The 16,713-nt window shown below is 46.8% G+C and overlaps 3 protein-coding genes across 4 annotated transcripts; all 3 read left to right on the top strand.

Moving 5' to 3' along the window:
• The first annotated feature begins 853 nt into the window (after positions 1 to 853).
• LOC114848345 (alcohol dehydrogenase 1-like) lies at positions 854 to 3,777 on the top strand. Its single transcript, XM_029138766.2, has 9 exons — positions 854 to 1,007; positions 1,643 to 1,744; positions 1,944 to 2,085; positions 2,197 to 2,284; positions 2,427 to 2,646; positions 2,750 to 3,010; positions 3,086 to 3,218; positions 3,300 to 3,438; positions 3,531 to 3,777. Exons 1-9 carry the CDS (start codon positions 990 to 992, stop codon positions 3,562 to 3,564), a joined length of 1,137 nt encoding a protein of 378 aa, XP_028994599.1. The 5' UTR covers positions 854 to 989; the 3' UTR covers positions 3,565 to 3,777.
• Positions 3,778 to 8,191: 4,414 nt separating this feature from the next.
• On the top strand, positions 8,192 to 11,073 carry LOC114848175 (alcohol dehydrogenase 1-like). The gene is made up of 9 exons (XM_029138467.3): positions 8,192 to 8,344; positions 8,751 to 8,852; positions 9,316 to 9,457; positions 9,536 to 9,623; positions 9,721 to 9,940; positions 10,044 to 10,304; positions 10,378 to 10,510; positions 10,599 to 10,737; positions 10,824 to 11,073. The coding sequence occupies exons 1-9, from the start codon at positions 8,327 to 8,329 to the stop codon at positions 10,852 to 10,854; spliced, it is 1,134 nt and encodes a 377-aa protein (XP_028994300.1). The 5' UTR covers positions 8,192 to 8,326; the 3' UTR covers positions 10,855 to 11,073.
• A 797-nt stretch (positions 11,074 to 11,870) lies between these two features.
• LOC114848176 (alcohol dehydrogenase 1-like) lies at positions 11,871 to 15,137 on the top strand. 2 transcript variants are annotated; one of them, XM_029138469.3, is made up of 10 exons: positions 11,871 to 11,944; positions 12,792 to 12,848; positions 13,096 to 13,197; positions 13,354 to 13,495; positions 13,599 to 13,686; positions 13,815 to 14,034; positions 14,117 to 14,377; positions 14,448 to 14,580; positions 14,723 to 14,861; positions 14,953 to 15,137. In XM_029138469.3, exons 2-10 carry the CDS (start codon positions 12,831 to 12,833, stop codon positions 14,978 to 14,980), a joined length of 1,131 nt encoding a protein of 376 aa, XP_028994302.1. In that variant the 5' UTR covers positions 11,871 to 11,944; positions 12,792 to 12,830; the 3' UTR covers positions 14,981 to 15,137. The 2 variants fall into 2 exon arrangements, with proteins under 2 accessions (XP_028994302.1, XP_028994301.1); XM_029138468.3 differs by having other exon boundaries at positions 11,896 to 11,998.
• The last annotated feature ends 1,576 nt before the right edge of the window (positions 15,138 to 16,713 follow it).

The following is a 16,713-nucleotide window of genomic DNA, read 5'->3' as shown; positions in this document are numbered from 1 at the left end:
ATAGAGTAATTTGCACGTGATCTATGCTGTAAAGAAGACGTAGATTTTACACTGGAGCTACTCCTCTGCTGTTTCTCTACTTCATCACATATAACCAGATGAACTACAGTGCAGCTTTAAAACCACAACCTCAACTATTTAGAGCCATTTTCAGTGGTGATGCATGAAATGCTGCAGCCGCTATGGTTTATACTGAAATGACGCTGTTGAGAATTTTATTGGTTGTTTGCTTTTACTGCATTATTAGCTCGTACACAGCCAATCATTATTTTTCTTATAGTGCCTTGAAAGTCATTGAACGGTTCAACAGTCACGCTTGTTTATTCTCAAATGTGTGATTTGAGTGATTGACATGCATTTATCATAGAAAATGCAGCATAGCTTCAAACTCTACATATGTACAGTGTCACTTACTGTATGTGAACTATTTAAACGCACTGATCACCTGCTTCGCACATTAAACACGTCTTTCTAATGCGTTTCGTTTTGTCAGGTTGCCTGTGAGAGTCCTGCTCTGGCAGCTGTTTTAAGGTTGGTGGCTGTGGGCCAAGCTTCCAAGCTGCCGGGCTCTGTTGTTAGGTTTTCCTTTTAGTCGCTTGTAAAATCAACACTTTTAGTTAAATCTATGAGTTAACAATGTTGTAGATAAGCAAAAGTGGACCCTATCATGTTCCATGTTTCACTCATAGCGGTACAGTGATTTATTTTTTTACTTTATAAAAAAAAAAACTTTAATTAATTATAAAAGATGCACATATATTACAATCTATTTACATTTGCTGTCATTCTACACTAAACTTTCAGTTTTAAGTAAAAACGGATTGATAAGGGATCGAGTCCCTGCCCAGAACGCTTGCATAACCAGTTTTTTCTTGCAGCAGTATTTAAAGCCTGGGGTCCCAGCGAGTCCTGTCCTCCTCATGCTCCTCTGTTACAGTAGCACTTAGTTCTTCCTCAGCACATCTGTTTACCGCTCGTCTGCTGCAGAAATGGCCACAGCTGGTAAGGTAGGTACACAGCTGGGTGGGGTTGATTCAGGCAATTCCAACTTTTAAATACAATCACCTTGGTGAATGTGATGTTAGATCAGAGTGTAATAACCAAGGGAATAAATGACATCAGGGCTTTGCATTTGGATGAATTTAAATTTTTTTATTTAAATCAGCTTTTTCGCTAGAAACAAATGTGCAACATTAAATAAAATGCAGCCTTTAGTCTCAGTGAGCGTTTGAAGTTATCCAGACGCCTCCTTGCACAACTGTGGATATTGGCAAAGTCAGACGGGGAAGGAGCCAAAAACAATTGACTGGAACCTCTGGGACGAACACACAAGTCCATCCTGTGATTAGCGATCGGCAGCGGCGCTTCCAGCTGTTTACCAACTCGAATATTAAATTATTGTATACTCCTAATACGTCTGCCAATAATTAATGAGGACTTTAAACACTCATGTCATGTTATGTTTGCTTTTAGCAGGAGCAGCTGTATCTAAATCACTTAAACCATCGTATATTACAATAATTAGTGCTTCATTGAGCAAAGAAACCTGATGCTACACATGTTCGTGAAGTTGGTTCTGGTGATGTGCGTCTCCCATCGGTTCCCTGTGTGAGCAGTATCTGATCATCTGACTGTTCTCTAGGTAATCAAGTGCAAGGCTGCGGTGGCCTGGGCGCCCAACAAGCCTTTGGTGATGGAGGACATAGAGGTGGCCCCGCCCCAGGCCCACGAGCTCCGCATCAAGGTGAGAGGGAGGCAGCGCTAAGAGGGCGTTAGTGAGGCGATCGTCAGTCTGCTTGAGTTGAATACTTAAATCTATATTGTTTATCAGCATAATACAAAACTCTATGGATACTTAAAACTGGAGTTCTTAGCTTTCACATCACATGCAACTTCATGAAAAGCTTACTTATATTAATAGTAGAAACTGATTATGACTGTAGATTGTCGCGACCGGCGTGTGCCACACGGACCTGTACCACCTGTTTGAGAGCATGCACAAGGACGGCTTCCCAGCGGTCCTGGGCCACGAGGGAGCCGGGATCGTGGAGAGCGTGGGGCCTGGAGTCTCTGAGTTCCAGCCAGGTCAGATGAAGCTACGGCTTTAATTAACACTACAGTGACTGATGCATGAGACTAAAGTGCTTTTGAAGCAGTTCAGTCCGCCTTTATGCTTTTTTTTTTTTATTACTTTAGGAGACAAGGTGATTCCTCTGTTCATCTCCCAGTGCAGGGAATGTCGCTTCTGTAAGAGTCCTAAGACCAACCAGTGTGAGCAAGGATGGTGAGCACAAGCACCTTCATAGCTGTTTATTTCCTTCAGTCCAACATGTTCTGTTTTTTTTATTCTCTTCCTTCCCTCTAAAAGTCTTATTAACCCTTATTTAGCCAATAGATTTACATGCAGGTTGCAATTCTCTACCCAGGGCTGCCGATCGTTACGATGTGATGGCATTACCAGACTCCAGGTTCACCTGTAAGGGCAAGAAGATCCTGCAGTTTATGGGAACCAGCACTTTCTCTGAGTACACGGTGGTGAATCAGATGGCTGTGGCCAAGATCGACCCCGCTGCTCCTCTGGACAAAGTGTGTCTGCTCGGATGTGGGATCTGCACAGGGTTCGGGGCTGCAGTCAATACTGCTAAGGTCTGTTCTGTATATCTGAATATCCACCCACTGCAGTAAAATTGTGTTTACCCATATTTTTAGAGGTTCTGGGTAGTCGTAGCCTGAGTCTGTGTCCGTTCAGGTGGAGCCCGGGTCCACATGTGCCGTGTTCGGTCTGGGAGCTGTGGGTCTGGCTGCAGTCATGGGCTGCAAGTTTGCAGGAGCCAAGAGGATCATCGCCGTGGACATCAACCCAGACAAGTTTGAGAAGGCCAAGGTGTTCGGGGCGACCGACTTCGTGAACCCCAAGGACCACAGCGAACCTGTCAGCAAAGTGCTGTTTGAGATGACCAACGGAGGAGTGGACTATTCCCTGGAGTGCGTGGGGAACGTGGAGGTCATGGTAGGAATAATGAGAATCCTTCATCAGAATGATGGTGGTTTGATGATTTGATACAAACCACCCGTCTGTCTGCAGCGCAGCGCTTTGGAGTCTTGTATCAAAGGTTGGGGCGTCAGCGTGTTGGTCGGGTGGACAGACCTCCATGACTTCGCCGCCCGACCCATTCAGCTCATCGCTGGCCGCACATGGAAGGGATCGCTGTTCGGAGGTGAGATGCGTGTCAGTCACACGAGTGGAACCAACTCATGTGTTTACAGGTTGGGAGATGATTTGAACACGTGTGTGTCAGGGTTCAAGAGTAAGGACGGCGTTCCTGACATGGTCAAAGCCTACCTGGACAAGAAGGTGAAGCTGGACGAGTTCATTACCCACAACATGCCCCTGGAGAAGGTCAACGATGCCATCGCACTGATGAAGCGCGGCGCATGGTAACGATGCTGACTTTCATTCATGACATGATGAATAGCTGCACCCATTGAGCAAGGTTTTAAGTGTCTCTTGTGTTTTTTTTTCTCTTCAGCATCCGCTCGGTCCTGAGTGTTTCTCCACAATGAAGCCTTTGTCTTCTTATTTCAGCCAAGATGAGTTAATGACCTGCAGCTGTGATAGTCCCAACGTTCACAAACACACTGCAAGACATATAAAGACGTCCTTCGTGTTATTACATATACAGTATATGCGTGTTACACTGGTTAGAGATAGATTTCATGTAACTAAAAACTAAACATGTCAAAGTGTTTATGAGGCCAAATAAATGATTGAACAGACGTGTTGTGGGTTTGTTGTGTGTCATAAACACAGCATGTACTGTATTTGTCTGACATTGGCTTAATTCACTAAATTGCTTATTGCATTGTGCAAGTGTTCAGATTCATGATAGGAGCCAGCCTATTGTGTCAGTGTTTGCTTTACTTGGCAGGCGGAGTGGAACCATTATTGTGCCAGGACTGAATCCACAGTTTGTCCCTCACATGTTCTACTGCGTTCAGTAGTGGAACAGCCAGTACTCTACAAATTAATCAACCCCACTGAAAATTGGGTGCGTTGGCAAATGCGGCTTATTGCTACTCACAAGGAACTTTTAAATACTGTAGCTTAACACACCTACAGTATGATAAGATATGTCAAACTTTATTGATGTTCTTGGGGAAGTTGTGTTCTCTGCTTTTAACCCATACACACTCAAGGAGTAGCAGCGAGCAGGAGCTAGTGTGATGTGACTTGCTCAAGGACACACCTGGTGGGATTAGCTGGATTTGAACAGGCAACCTCCTGCTTACCACGTGAGCCAGACCACCTTTTAGTAGTACTATTATGTCAAAACGGGTGAACCCCAGCAGGACATTTTGTTAGACCAAATGCTAACAGCTCCGTGTCAGGAATGCAGGTTTACCTCTACAGACACAAAAGTGCAAGAAAGCTCAGCTCCTTTCACCCCACAAACATTCAAATGAGCCTCTAATGCTCGGTGCTTCTACTGAGTGAACATCTTTGAGGCATTTGAGCCCCATGGATCAGTGTTGGGAAGAGCGTCCTGTACCGATGGTGATGATCCGGGGCTGGAAACCTGAAGCACGACTGGTGTATTCTAGTACATAAACATCATGCAGTCCACGAAATTGGACTCGAAAAATAACCACTACTTTTGTATGCATCCCTTGACAAAAGTAGTACATGCAAGTACATTATTTGTATACTTGTTTTAAGTTCACTTTTATATATATATATATATATATATACCTGTTCCTAGGACTGCACTTTTCTGGACTGAGATGTCGGATGTTTTTCCAGGGATCTGTTGTAGCCACTCCTCCAGTTTGGGGGTCACAGCCCCCAGTGCTCCGATCACCACAGGCACCACTGTGGCCTTTACCTTCCAAGCCTTCTCCAGTTCTTCTCTGAGCCCTTGGTATTTCTCTAGTTTCTCATGTTCCTTTTTCCTGATGTTGCCCACGTTTGGTATTGCCACATCCACCATTACAGCTTTCCTCTGTTCTTTGTCCATCACCACAATGTCTGGTGATCAAGTAAAAGTCTAAATATGTTGGTGAATAAGTTATGAGTTCCCTGAATGTATGAGGCAGGAATACTAATGCAAATGCATAGCGTTACAGTACATGTGCGTTGTACTGTGACACTGATGTCATGATCAGGAGCATGTCGTCCTTCACCAGCAGAACCGTAACCTGCCGGCAGGCCCCGATCAAAGTAAATGCTGCGAACCAAATAAACGATCACGATTTCTCAGACTAAGCTTCCTGCCAGGTGTCTTTGGTATCGGTGACATCTTGAGAAACTCTGCAGCAACACTGGGCATCTGTCTCCTAGTAGACCGGTGTTGTTCAATAAGAAGCGCCGTGATTCTGCACTGAAATCCAAGCCTGTCTAACAACTGCATTACACATCAGGCTGTTTAAAAGCATTGTTAAAGCAAACGTGTTTATTGTGGTCTGGTAAACAATCACACAGAGTCACAGTGGTAGCTTTAATGGAACATACCAACCTTAACTCCAGCTGCATCGTAACGTAGCATAGCATTGCTAATAGCTTGTTGGCTAACATGCTACATTAACGCCTGATAAAAACACCAGTTTAACGTTTGCGCAACTGCATCACCTCCGCAAATCACGAGAGTAACATCACACTTCATACACATGAATATGAGCCGTCATGTCTGTCTATTAATTAAATATAATTAAAGTCATCAGTCAGTGGACTAACTTGTTGCTGTTGTGTACTGCTTTTGGAGCGTTCAGGATCTGCTGTGTCACGTCAAAGGACTGTGACAAGTGTTGATCTGTCAGCATTCAATTAGTAACTACACCCTTAATGCTGCATTGTTAACGGCTGGTTATTATTGTGAAGTGAGGAAAGAACAGAACATTGCGAGCTGCCTTTTACAGATCTATCCATTTAAATGATCACAAGGAGGAACTAAAGGCAGTGGACACAGTCACACAGCTTAAATCTACTTGAGTCAGATCTCACTCTGTTTAGATGAACATCCTTCTTCCCATCACAGTCAGGACGGCCTCAGGGCTGTGACCACCCTTTCACACCCCTCGGTTCCACCACTGCGATCAGAGCATTCAAAAGCAATTACACAAACATTCGCTTGGAGCCAACTGGATGATTGTGTAACTGCTTTTCTCTTAAAGCATCACTTCATCTGGTCCCACAGCTTTGGTAGTTTGACTTTTCGTTGCAGTAAACAGTAACTAAGTGCATCCTTTGATGCCAGAGTGGGCCGGACAACATCTGTGTCTTAACTCTGGTGGTGTGAGAGAGGATGCTTGTCCTGATTTGACCTGCAGTACAGACTTAGAAACTATACAGTACAAACTCATAAAACCCATGAATGTCGGTGGCAGAAAGAGGTTTAGGATTTTATTAGTCTCAACAATGATTCACTTCACAGTACAGTAGTCAGCAGATTATAGCATAAACCACACTAACGTGGTACTGTACCTTTGTTCTGGTGGAGGCGACCTGCACCTTCACATTCTGTGCAGTCCAAGATCAGTGACAGGTAAAATCTGGGCAAGACTGATTTTCCTTTTTTTATTTGAAAATGCCACAGATTTTTTTAAGTCTACACTAGTCTACACTATAACAATTCTGAAATGCACCTCAGCACACTGAGTTCCTCCCATCCCAGACCCAGGGAATGCGTCAGGGACCCTGTGCTCGCTAATTCGATGATGCCACGGGTCGTCAGGTCCAAGGCAGCAGTGGCCATGGGTGATCGAAGAGATCGAGGCTGCTTCACCTCAGGCCCTCGAGGTCGGCATCGAGGTCGGCATCGAGGTCGGCATCGAGGTCGGCATCGAGGTCGGCATCGAGGTCGGCATCGAGGGCGGCATCGAGGTCGGCATCGAGGCCGGACGGACACCCTCCACGCGGACACGCGTACATGCACAGTCTCACTGGACTGAAGGAAACTTGATGAGTGGTTCCACCACAGCAATGACCTCTGCGCAGGCAGGCGCCGTTAAGGACTTTTGCAAGAATGGTGAAGTAATGTGTTAAAGGTCGCTGAATGGGGTCAAGGAAAGTCGGTTTTAAGGAGCGGTTGAAGTTTCTAAATGGAGACACAGCAAAAGACAAGCGTGATTTAGCTTGATGCTAACGTGAAGCTGCAGAGCTGCTTCACATTTATCCACCAGTTCCGAAAGTCATCACCTTTTATTCTCTATGTCTAGAATTTAGTTGCTGACTTTTCCTAGACAGTGTAACCTGAATTCAGACTTTTTTCAAGAGGCATTTTGCCAAAGCTGACAATGTGTTGTCCTGGACACATGTACTGTACACAGACTGGAGCACAGTGGCTGAGACATGCCAGACAGGACGATTTGTTGTAAAGTTACCGCTTCCACTGGAGCCAGGAACCGATCTCTCCCACACTCAGGTTTCCCCTGCAGGTTTCTGAATCCGTGTGCTGTGTGGCGTTGAGTGGGGCCCGTCTAGGAACATTTGCTGTTGCGTAACCTCAGGGTGAGGTGGAGGCCACTGGAAGCATGACTGGACGCGCTCTTGAGGGATTGTGCAGGGTTTCGAGTCTCATCGTGTTACTGGCTTGTTGTGACAGAGGGGGGTCTGCAGTCCAGATGTGCACGTACTCCACCAGGTCCCGATCCGCATGTGGCATTGCATTTAAGGAGGTTTAATGTATAGAACACTAAACACTGCACAGCTGCTGCTTCAAACAAGAGCTGCTCCGCGTTTCACAAGCGATCAAATGGATTCTTTCCACTCTCCACGACTGAAGAAGCGAACAAGCCTCTGAGATCTGTTATATATAGACATAAAACTGTGGCAGCAGCTGCTGGGCCCGCTACACAGAGCGCTGGCTGAGGCTGTCGACTGCAGAAAAACACTGATCCGCCACAGTGGCAGTAAACACCAGGCTTCTAATTTATGAGTGTGCATCAGAAGCTTCTCACGGACGTTCTACCCAATTATAACTTCAGCTTAACTGACTCCAGGTTCAATAATGGAATAATAGAAAATGGAACCAACGCATGTGTTCCGACTAAAAGCTGCAGAGTCACCGGAAGCGCACATGTGCATGAGTTCCTGCTCCTGGACTTTGCTTTGGTTTCTAATTTCCCTGTTTCCTACGTGCTTTTATTTATGGAGCTTTTGCACCTGTTGGCCGCTGGTCCGCTCACTCGCTCGCTCGCTCGCTCACTCGCTCACTAACTCTCTCCCTGTGGCGCTGATTACATAAGCGCCGCTGCCTCCCTCGTGTTTTAACTGTGCCTTTCTCTTCTCGACGTATCTCTCAGTTGTGTGACGCTTAGCTTCGCTGCAAACATGACCACAGCCGGGAAGGTGAGTACCAGTCAGCAAATACTGGAGGAAGAAGCCTAGTCATGATGTTTTTTAACGCACAGGAGCTTTAAACTCTGTGTATTAGTGTTAAAGTACTGAGACTAAGCTGCTACATGATGAAACCACTGCTACAGTATAAATACATATGTCTGTACTTTGTGCAGTTTAACGACCCGGAATCAAGTCAGAACTGCTTTTTTCTACAACATTAATGTAAACACATAAAAAAAAAGTTGCACAAGTTTCCAGCACTTTTGCCTCAGTGCGGTACTCTTTTTTTTTAACTTTAGTTGAAATAATGCAGACAGTTTTACATAACAGTTGTTATTGGCAGCAGCCGTGTGTGTGTGTGGTAACAGTAACAAGCGGCTGCTGCGCTCTGACTCCAACAAACCCCCCTCTCCAGGTCATCAGGTGCAGGGCGGCCGTGGCCTGGGAGCCCAAAAAGCCCGTGGTGATGGAGGACGTGGAGGTGGCCCCCCCACAGGCCCACGAGCTCCGCATCAAGGTACGAGTCCTCTCAGACTCCCATCACTCATCACTGCGAAGCTGAGATGAGTGATGGGGAAGCTCAGCAATCTGCTGCTTCTGGGCAACGCAGGAGGAGGCTGATCTGCTTCCCCGTCCTGAAACCTGAATGGATTTCTGATTTATGCCAGGAGATAATTACAGTACAGTAACGCAGCTGACAGGAAATGATAAACAGGGGTTTCTGACGCTCGGCTTATTTTATATATTAGTGTAGGAAATTTGATCTAATAATGTCATAAAGACAGTTTCAGTGCTGCAGCGATACCTTCTAATCAATTATTTTAGCACATATATATTAATAATTAATTAATGGTGTCTAAACGTGAATGAGCCAGTTTTAAACAGAGCTCGTTTGAAAGTAAAAAGCTTCAACTCACTATAACAAACTCAGCCGACATCAGTGTCGACTCGTGTTCTGTGTGCGTCTGCCGCTGCTTTAGATCGTGGCCACGTCCGTGTGCCACACGGACCTGTACTACCTGTATGAGACCGAGGACGAAAACAGCTTCCCCATCGTCCTGGGCCACGAGGCGGCCGGCGTCGTGGAGAGCGTCGGACCCGGAGTCACCGGGTTTCAACCAGGTGGGTTTGAGTTTGCGGTGTTTGCTACTGGCTTGTTGTGAGATTTTGGAAGGGGGACCCTTGTTTTGGTATTTCCAGGAGACAAAGTCATCCCGCTGCCCAACCCCCAGTGTGGAGAATGTCGCTTCTGCAAGAGTCCAAAGACCAACCAGTGCGAGAAAGGATGGTGAGCGCGGTTTGATGCTAAACAAGGTGGTTCAGCGTAAACGTGGGACAATAACAGCAGAGAATCTATGCAACAAGTGGTGCTATGTCTATTTCAGGGTGGCTAATACCTCCGTAGTGCTGTCGGATCCAGACTCAAGGTTCACCTGTAAAGGGAAGAAGGTGTTGCAATACCTAGGGTTGAGCACCTTCTCTGAGTACACGGTGGTGAGCGACTTGTGTGTGACCAAGATCGACCCCGCTGCTCCTCTGGACAAAGTGTGTCTGCTCGGATGTGGGATCTTAACAGGGTTCGGAGCTGCAGTCAATACTGCTAAGGTCTGTTCTGTTTGTCTGAATATCCACCCACTGCAGTAAAATTGTGTTTACCCATATTTTTAGAGGTTCTGGGTAGTCGTAGCCTGAGTCTGTGTCCGTTCAGGTGGAGCCCGGGTCCACGTGTGCTGTGTTCGGTCTGGGAGCTGTGGGTCTGGCTGCAGTCATGGGCTGCAGTGCTGCGGGAGCCAAGAGGATCATCGCCGTGGACATCAACCCAGACAAGTTCGAGAAGGCCAAGGTGTTTGGGGCGACCGACTTCGTGAACCCCAAGGACCACAGCGAACCTGTCAGCAAAGTGCTGTTCGAGATGACCAACGGAGGAGTGGACTATTCCCTGGAGTGTGTGGGGAACGTGGACCTCATGGTAGGAATGCACTAGACTTCATGATCCCCCAGAATATTCTCACAGCATAATACTGGAAGCTGTCTGTCCTCAGCGCAGCGCTTTGGAATCCTGCGTGATCGGTTGGGGCGTCAGTGTGATTGTGGGCTGGACGGACACCAGTGAGATTTGTGCTCGGCCGGTCCAGCTCATCGCTGGACGCACATGGAAGGGCACCCTGCTGGGAGGTGAGGTCATCATCAGCGCCGACCTTTCTGCAGGCTCTCGCTGTCATAAAGGGCCTTTCCACTGGTCTCCCTCTGTCCTCCCAACCAGGGTATAAGATTAAGACTGCTATTCCAGAGCTGGTCAAAGCCTACATGGACAAGAAGCTGATGCTGGATGAGTTCATTACCCACAACATGCCCCTGGAGCAGGTCAGCGATGCCATGGAACTGCTGAAGCACGGAAAATGGTAACGGTGCTGCTGTCGCTCGGCCTTTGATCACCTGCTTGTCAAGTGGTTTCGCTTGTCATCATTTCATCATTTGTGCTCCTCAGCATCCGCTCAGTTCTCAGTCCTCCACAGTGAAGTCACCGTGATGCCTTCAGGAACACTGGGATCGTTTACGTTCTGAAAGTGTCTCCAGACCCACCAAACAACACAAGGAACATATGAAGGAAGGATCCTGCACGACATGACATGACTGACCCACGAACAACCATCGCTATTCAGTATTGTAGATTGTGACTGAAAGAATCATCTCTAAATAAAGAGTCAAAGGAAACACAATAAAGGGTCCAATCAGAAGCAACTTCCCTGTTTATGTTCTGCTCCGGTTTGGTTTAGCGGCGCTGCGGCGTCAGCAAAACTCTGCTCTGGTTTTCTGCTTATGAAACTCTCATTGTGCCTTATGTGTGTGTTGTCATCATTCTACAACTAAACGCTCTAGGAACATTTTCTATTAACCTTTTTGCATTACGGTTATTTCACTAAGCTCTTGTGTTCACTTTATGCTTATATGACACCCCAACCTTCACCCAGTTGCTTTTCGGACTGATTGTTTGTCTATCCTGACCTTTTGTCAAGCTAATCCGCTTGTTAAGTCAATCATTACCCACACACTGGGTTACTTTATTGGATTCTACTGATGAAGGTAGACTTTATTCAAGGCAGCTTAAGTTATTAGTTAAGCTACCACATTCATACAATGAGCAGGTAGGGATTGAGCCAGTGCTGCTATCATAGAGGTCAATAATCCACAGCTCCTCTGATAAAACACTCATCTAGTCTTAAGGTTCAAAGGTCAGAACTATGCTGTTCTTTGACCTGTAAACCTACAAACCTTCAAATGCCAGGATGACTCTTGTTTTGTTTAAAACAGCAGACGTTCCTAATTCTTATACATCCAATAACCTAATAATTATTCCCCTTCCTGATAAAGGAATGTGAACTGGTTCAGCAGGAATCAGACGGGCGGTGTTTTGTTTCAGACGGAGGAATCTGTTCCACACTAATCGGTTTCTATTAACCGGCCATGGTTTACACAAGCCCACAAAACGACCCGCAGGCTCCAAAATGGGAGGGGCAGGAGAGGAGAGTGGGCGGGGCCCAGCGCTTTAGGGTGTTTGCAGTGTGACTTCATGCAAAGAGCCAAGCTGACACGCAAGAGCAGCCACAGGTAAACCTCCGACAGCACCGACAACGAGGCGCGGAGCGAGACTTTGGCTAAAATGTAGGACTTTTATCCTGGTTGTAAATATGGTTTTAACTCATGGTTCCTGCTTCTCTCCTTGGGCATAATGCTAAATATGTGGTTTCTTTGCAACATGAACTTCATTATAAGTCTTCAGGAAAGCTTGCTGCACATATTGTAGTTTAGGAGGTTGCAGGTTTGAAACCACGAGTCTCTGCAGAAGAAGCACGGATTGGAGGTTTGCATGAAAAAATCTTTTCATGGATAAACACCCTGAGGTCAACAATCTGTTATCAGGCAGGAAAACATTCTATCTGGGGAGCAAACAGGAGGAGCAGCGATGCCCACGGGGCCGTCAGGACACGGCCTCACCGCAGATTCTTAGAATTATTTCATTTCTAAGATTCGCTCCAGTGCCTTGTGACACTTTTAAGTTAAGACACATCTTTAACAAATGACATGCAAATATTACTGCTCACTAGTCCACATTCTTTATAACAAAGACGTTTAAAAAGCGATCAGTCTCATGAAAGATCAGTTAGTGTAACAGGACCATCGAGACACTGAAATGTTACATTTGTGCTGGATGTGTTTTAAATGTTTACTTTCATTTAGCATTTTGTTGTAGGAGGTGTTTATAGGGCTGTGTCATAGGTTATAGTCAGGATGCAAAGCTGAGCTGAAATAACATTTCAATGCTCAAGTCAAAAGGTGGGATACAGGCCAGCAATGCTTGAGTCCACAGTAACGCAGAGCCAGCGTAGGGACTGAACAGGAAGCTTTGACTTCACCATTACAGCCAATAACAGGTCCTGTACTTGTCTCCTCCCAGTTGGCCAGTCCTCCCAGTTTCTGTCAATCAACAGTTCCAATGGCCACAGCTGGAAAGGTAAGGAGTGTCTGCTTTCCAGTCCTACTGTAATTGTTGCTGTTTGCATTTGTGAGACTCATTTATCATGTAGGAGACAAACTATGGCTGTAACTAGACAACTACAGTACCATGTAAGCTCCATAGCAGGATTCTCCTCTGGACTTCAGAAATAGGTCGCGGCACAGTTAATCAGAAGCCCGTCCTTTAAATAGCAGCAGCCCCCGGTTGTTCATGTCACTGGGTCGAATCGTTTGTCATTGTGTAGGTCATCAAGTGCAAGGCTGCGGTGGCCTGGGAGCCCGGCAAGCCTGTGGCGATCGAGGAGGTGGAGGTCGCTCCTCCCCAGGAGAATGAGGTCCGCATCAAGGTGAGTGGCAAACGTGAAGACCAAGGCCTCAGCGGCACCGTTTGGTCCACACTCTCCTGCCCGATGATCAATTCAGGGATGTCTATTAAATTAAAACTGACCTCCAGTCCCACTATCACACTCTCATTCCCCCTAAGTTAACTGTCTGTGATGCAGATCATTGCAACTGCCGTGTGCCACACGGACCTGTACCACCTGTTTGAGAGCATGCATAAAGACGGCTTCCCAACCGTCCTGGGCCACGAGGCGGCCGGCATCGTGGAGAGCGTCGGCCCGGGGGTCACCGAGTTTACGCCAGGTCGGTTTTCAGCGGCCCAGCATTTTGGGGAAAACGCCTATTTGTGTCATTTTTGGGAGAGTAGTCCTAATGAATGATGACTTTGAATGAAATTTTCTTTCAGGAGACAAAGTGATTCCTGTTTTCCTTCACCAGTGTGGAAAATGTCGCTTCTGTTTGAGCCCTAAGACCAACCAGTGCCAAAAGGCTTGGTGAGTTCCCGATGTTCTCTGGTGATTTGACCTCCTAAAGGGGCTTCAGCCCCATTGAACCCAGACATGTAGCTAAACTTCGTAGCACACAAGCAGCAGCCTCTCACTTCAACCTTTCTCTTGCACAGGGATGTTGTCCGTCCTATTACCATGGCGCCGCTGGAGTCCAGGATCACCTGTAAGGGCAAGAAGATCCTGCAGTTTGCAGGAACCAGCACCTTCTCTGAGTACACAGTGGTGAACCACATGTCCTTGGCCAAGATCGACCCCGCTGCTCCTCTGGACAAAGTCTGTCTGATCGGCTGTGGCATCTGCACTGGATACGGAGCAGCCGTTAACACTGCTAAGGTCTGGAGGTCGGGTTGTTGGAGGCAGATGACCCTCGTCATCGTGTGTAAAACCACGTTGAGCAGAGTCTGTGTCCGTTCAGGTGGAGCCCGGGTCCACGTGTGCCGTGTTCGGTCTGGGAGCTGTGGGTCTGGCTGCAGTCATGGGCTGCAGTGCTGCGGGAGCCAAGAGGATCATCGCCGTGGACATCAACCCAGACAAGTTCGAGAAGGCCAAGGTGTTCGGGGCGACCGACTTCGTGAACCCCAAGGACCACAGCGAACCTGTCAGCAAAGTGCTGGCTGAGATGACCGACGGAGGAGTGGACTATTCCCTGGAGTGTGTGGGGAACGTGGAGGTCATGGTGAGAGCTGTCGGAGCACGTCAGCTTTATGGCCCCTCCTCCTCGCGCTGACTTGGCTCTTTCTCTGCAGCGCAGCGCCTTGGAGTCCTGCGTCGGCGCTTGGGGCGTCAGCGTGATCGTTGGCTGGACAACCTTAAAAGACACCTCCATCCAACCGGTTCAGCTCATCTCTGGACGCACCTGGAAAGGATCCCTCTTTGGAGGTGAGGCACAGGATGTTGCAACAGGACAAACATCTGTGAATGTATCAGTCATAAGCAATGGGTAGTTCCTAATACATTTGGGTTCGCGTTGTGCAACAGTTCCTCCAGTGGGATTGTAAGCAAGGCTTTTTTTGTGAGCTAGGCTTTAAGGGTAAGGTCGACATCCCTGGGATGGTCAAGGCCTACATGGACAAGAAGCTGAAGCTGGACGAGTTTATCACTCACAACCTGAAGCTGGACCAGGTCAACGATGCCATCGAGCTCATGAAGACGGGCAAATGGTAAATGTGCACGTTCCCACTGATTCACTGATTCAGCAGTTTTCTCCTGGGTGCATCTCTGCTCACTTCATTCCTCTCGTTTGTCCCGCAGCATCAGGACAGTCCTGACTACGTCCTAAACACTGCTTTCAACCCAAGTCAGAAGTATTACAGTAATATCTAACATTCGCAAACAACCTTTACTGCGGTATTTTACTGCAGTTAAGCCATAATGAAAACCTTTAGACTGTGACTGTAGAGCAAAAACGTTCTCAAAGTAAACGGTCCAAACAACAACGTCTGCAGCTTCTTTTTAGCATTCTGTCTGTAAATCACACCATAAACCCAGATTCACTGTAAATTGTGTTGCATTATGTAACATGGCAGAGAATCTCATAACACATTTACGTCAGGAGCCAAAGGATTTATCAGATGACTGGACTTGCTCAAGGCTCCTGAAGACCTTTCAAACATAAATGCTTCTTCAGCCTGACTTGGTGTGGACCAGTAAGAGCTCCGACCTGAACACAGTAGAGACGCTGTGGAATGAATCTGAGCCATGTCTTTAGAATATGGCTGAAGGGAAGCGGTTGCATAAGGAGCAGTGATCAAACCCATGTGGTTGAGGTTATTGCTGCCAAAAGGTGGTCCAACGCATTATTGCCTAGTTGCCTGGAGGGATTTAGACTCTGGAGGGATCAGTAACATAAGTCAAGTGACTGGTTCCAACTTTAGCTGTTAAATCCCACCACCAACCAATGAGAGTAGGACGAGTGCAGGGACTTAATGGATGTGGGTGACTAGTGGAGGCATGAACGTGCTGCATGCAGCCTTCCACCCAGGTGGAGAACCTCATGGTTCTGAGCCTCTTCCATTCGAACCGACCAGTGCTGAGAGCTTCACATATTACTGAGGGGATCCTCAGTGTGCCGCTGTTTGTCTGATGGATTAATTGGTTATTTTTTACCTCTGCTTGGTGCTTATAGGCACTCTCGTCAGAGATCATTTCCTAAAAGACCAAAAGGATCTTGAGAACAGGAACTCAATGTTCTTTTAATGAGTTCATTTTTATTATTTTCTTCTTAGCAAACACTAGCACATTAAAGTAAGTTCCAGGCCACTACCTGCTTTGTCATACTATAAAATAAATCTATCAAATAATATTATCCTTTACAAAACAAGGCCTGGTTATTAACCTGAGTGGAGTAATTTAGATGAATAAATTAGATTAGAATAAATTAGATTCAACTTTATTCGTCATTACACATGTACAAGGCAACAAAATGTTGTTTGGGTCTAACCAGAAGTGCAGTGGGTTCTATTGAGGAGAGCAGTGCAGATTAATGAGATGCAGAGTTCAGCAGAGAGACGGCTCTGGGGAAGAAGCTGCTTCTTAGTCTACTTGTCCGCTGGCTCCTGAAGCGCCTGCTTCAGGGTGGGAGGAGTCTGTGGAGGTGCTGCGCCCTCCATAAATACGAGGTAATGTGAGAAATCACGTTATTGTCCACAACCATCTGATGAAGCTCACGTCAGTCCTTTGCTCTTTCTAAAGAGGTTCATTTATGATTCTCGTGAGAGTCGCCACTTTGCTGGAGGTGTATACAAACCTCAGATTAAAGCTGCTGCGTTTATGACTCACGCTGCCCTTTGAGAAGCTCACCAGTGGTTTTGATCTCATGTCCACTGGGAGCTGTTCAGCCGGTTTGTTATGATAATGTGCCGAGGGCTCCGGGCTTCCTCTGGCTTTGGACGTGATGCGTCACTGCTGCCCTCTATCGAGGGCAACCTTGAAATGTGATCGGCGGCATAAGACAGGAGGCCTTTCTTCATTTATAACCACTTATCGTGTCTGCGTGTATTTTAAGCTTAAGAT

Source organism: Betta splendens, chromosome 22 (genome assembly GCF_900634795.4).
Source record: "Betta splendens chromosome 22, fBetSpl5.4, whole genome shotgun sequence".
Taxonomy (NCBI): domain Eukaryota; kingdom Metazoa; phylum Chordata; class Actinopteri; order Anabantiformes; family Osphronemidae; genus Betta; species Betta splendens.
The sequence above is the reverse complement of the archived record's forward strand: the minus strand, read 5'-3'. Positions and strand labels throughout refer to the sequence as shown.

Excerpts from the sequence above, each read along its gene's own strand:
- LOC114848345 (XM_029138766.2), top strand. Across the intron at positions 2,086-2,196 it reads AGTCTCTGAGTTCCAGCCAG|GAGACAAGGTGATTCCTCTG; the intron begins GTCAGATGAAGC and ends TTATTACTTTAG. Across the intron at positions 3,439-3,530 it reads CTGATGAAGCGCGGCGCATG|CATCCGCTCGGTCCTGAGTG; the intron begins GTAACGATGCTG and ends TTTTCTCTTCAG.
- LOC114848175 (XM_029138467.3), top strand. Across the intron at positions 10,305-10,377 it reads TGGGGAACGTGGACCTCATG|CGCAGCGCTTTGGAATCCTG; the intron begins GTAGGAATGCAC and ends GTCTGTCCTCAG. Across the intron at positions 10,738-10,823 it reads CTGCTGAAGCACGGAAAATG|CATCCGCTCAGTTCTCAGTC; the intron begins GTAACGGTGCTG and ends TGTGCTCCTCAG.
- LOC114848176 (XM_029138469.3), top strand. Across the intron at positions 13,496-13,598 it reads GGTCACCGAGTTTACGCCAG|GAGACAAAGTGATTCCTGTT; the intron begins GTCGGTTTTCAG and ends ATTTTCTTTCAG. Across the intron at positions 13,687-13,814 it reads AACCAGTGCCAAAAGGCTTG|GGATGTTGTCCGTCCTATTA; the intron begins GTGAGTTCCCGA and ends TCTCTTGCACAG.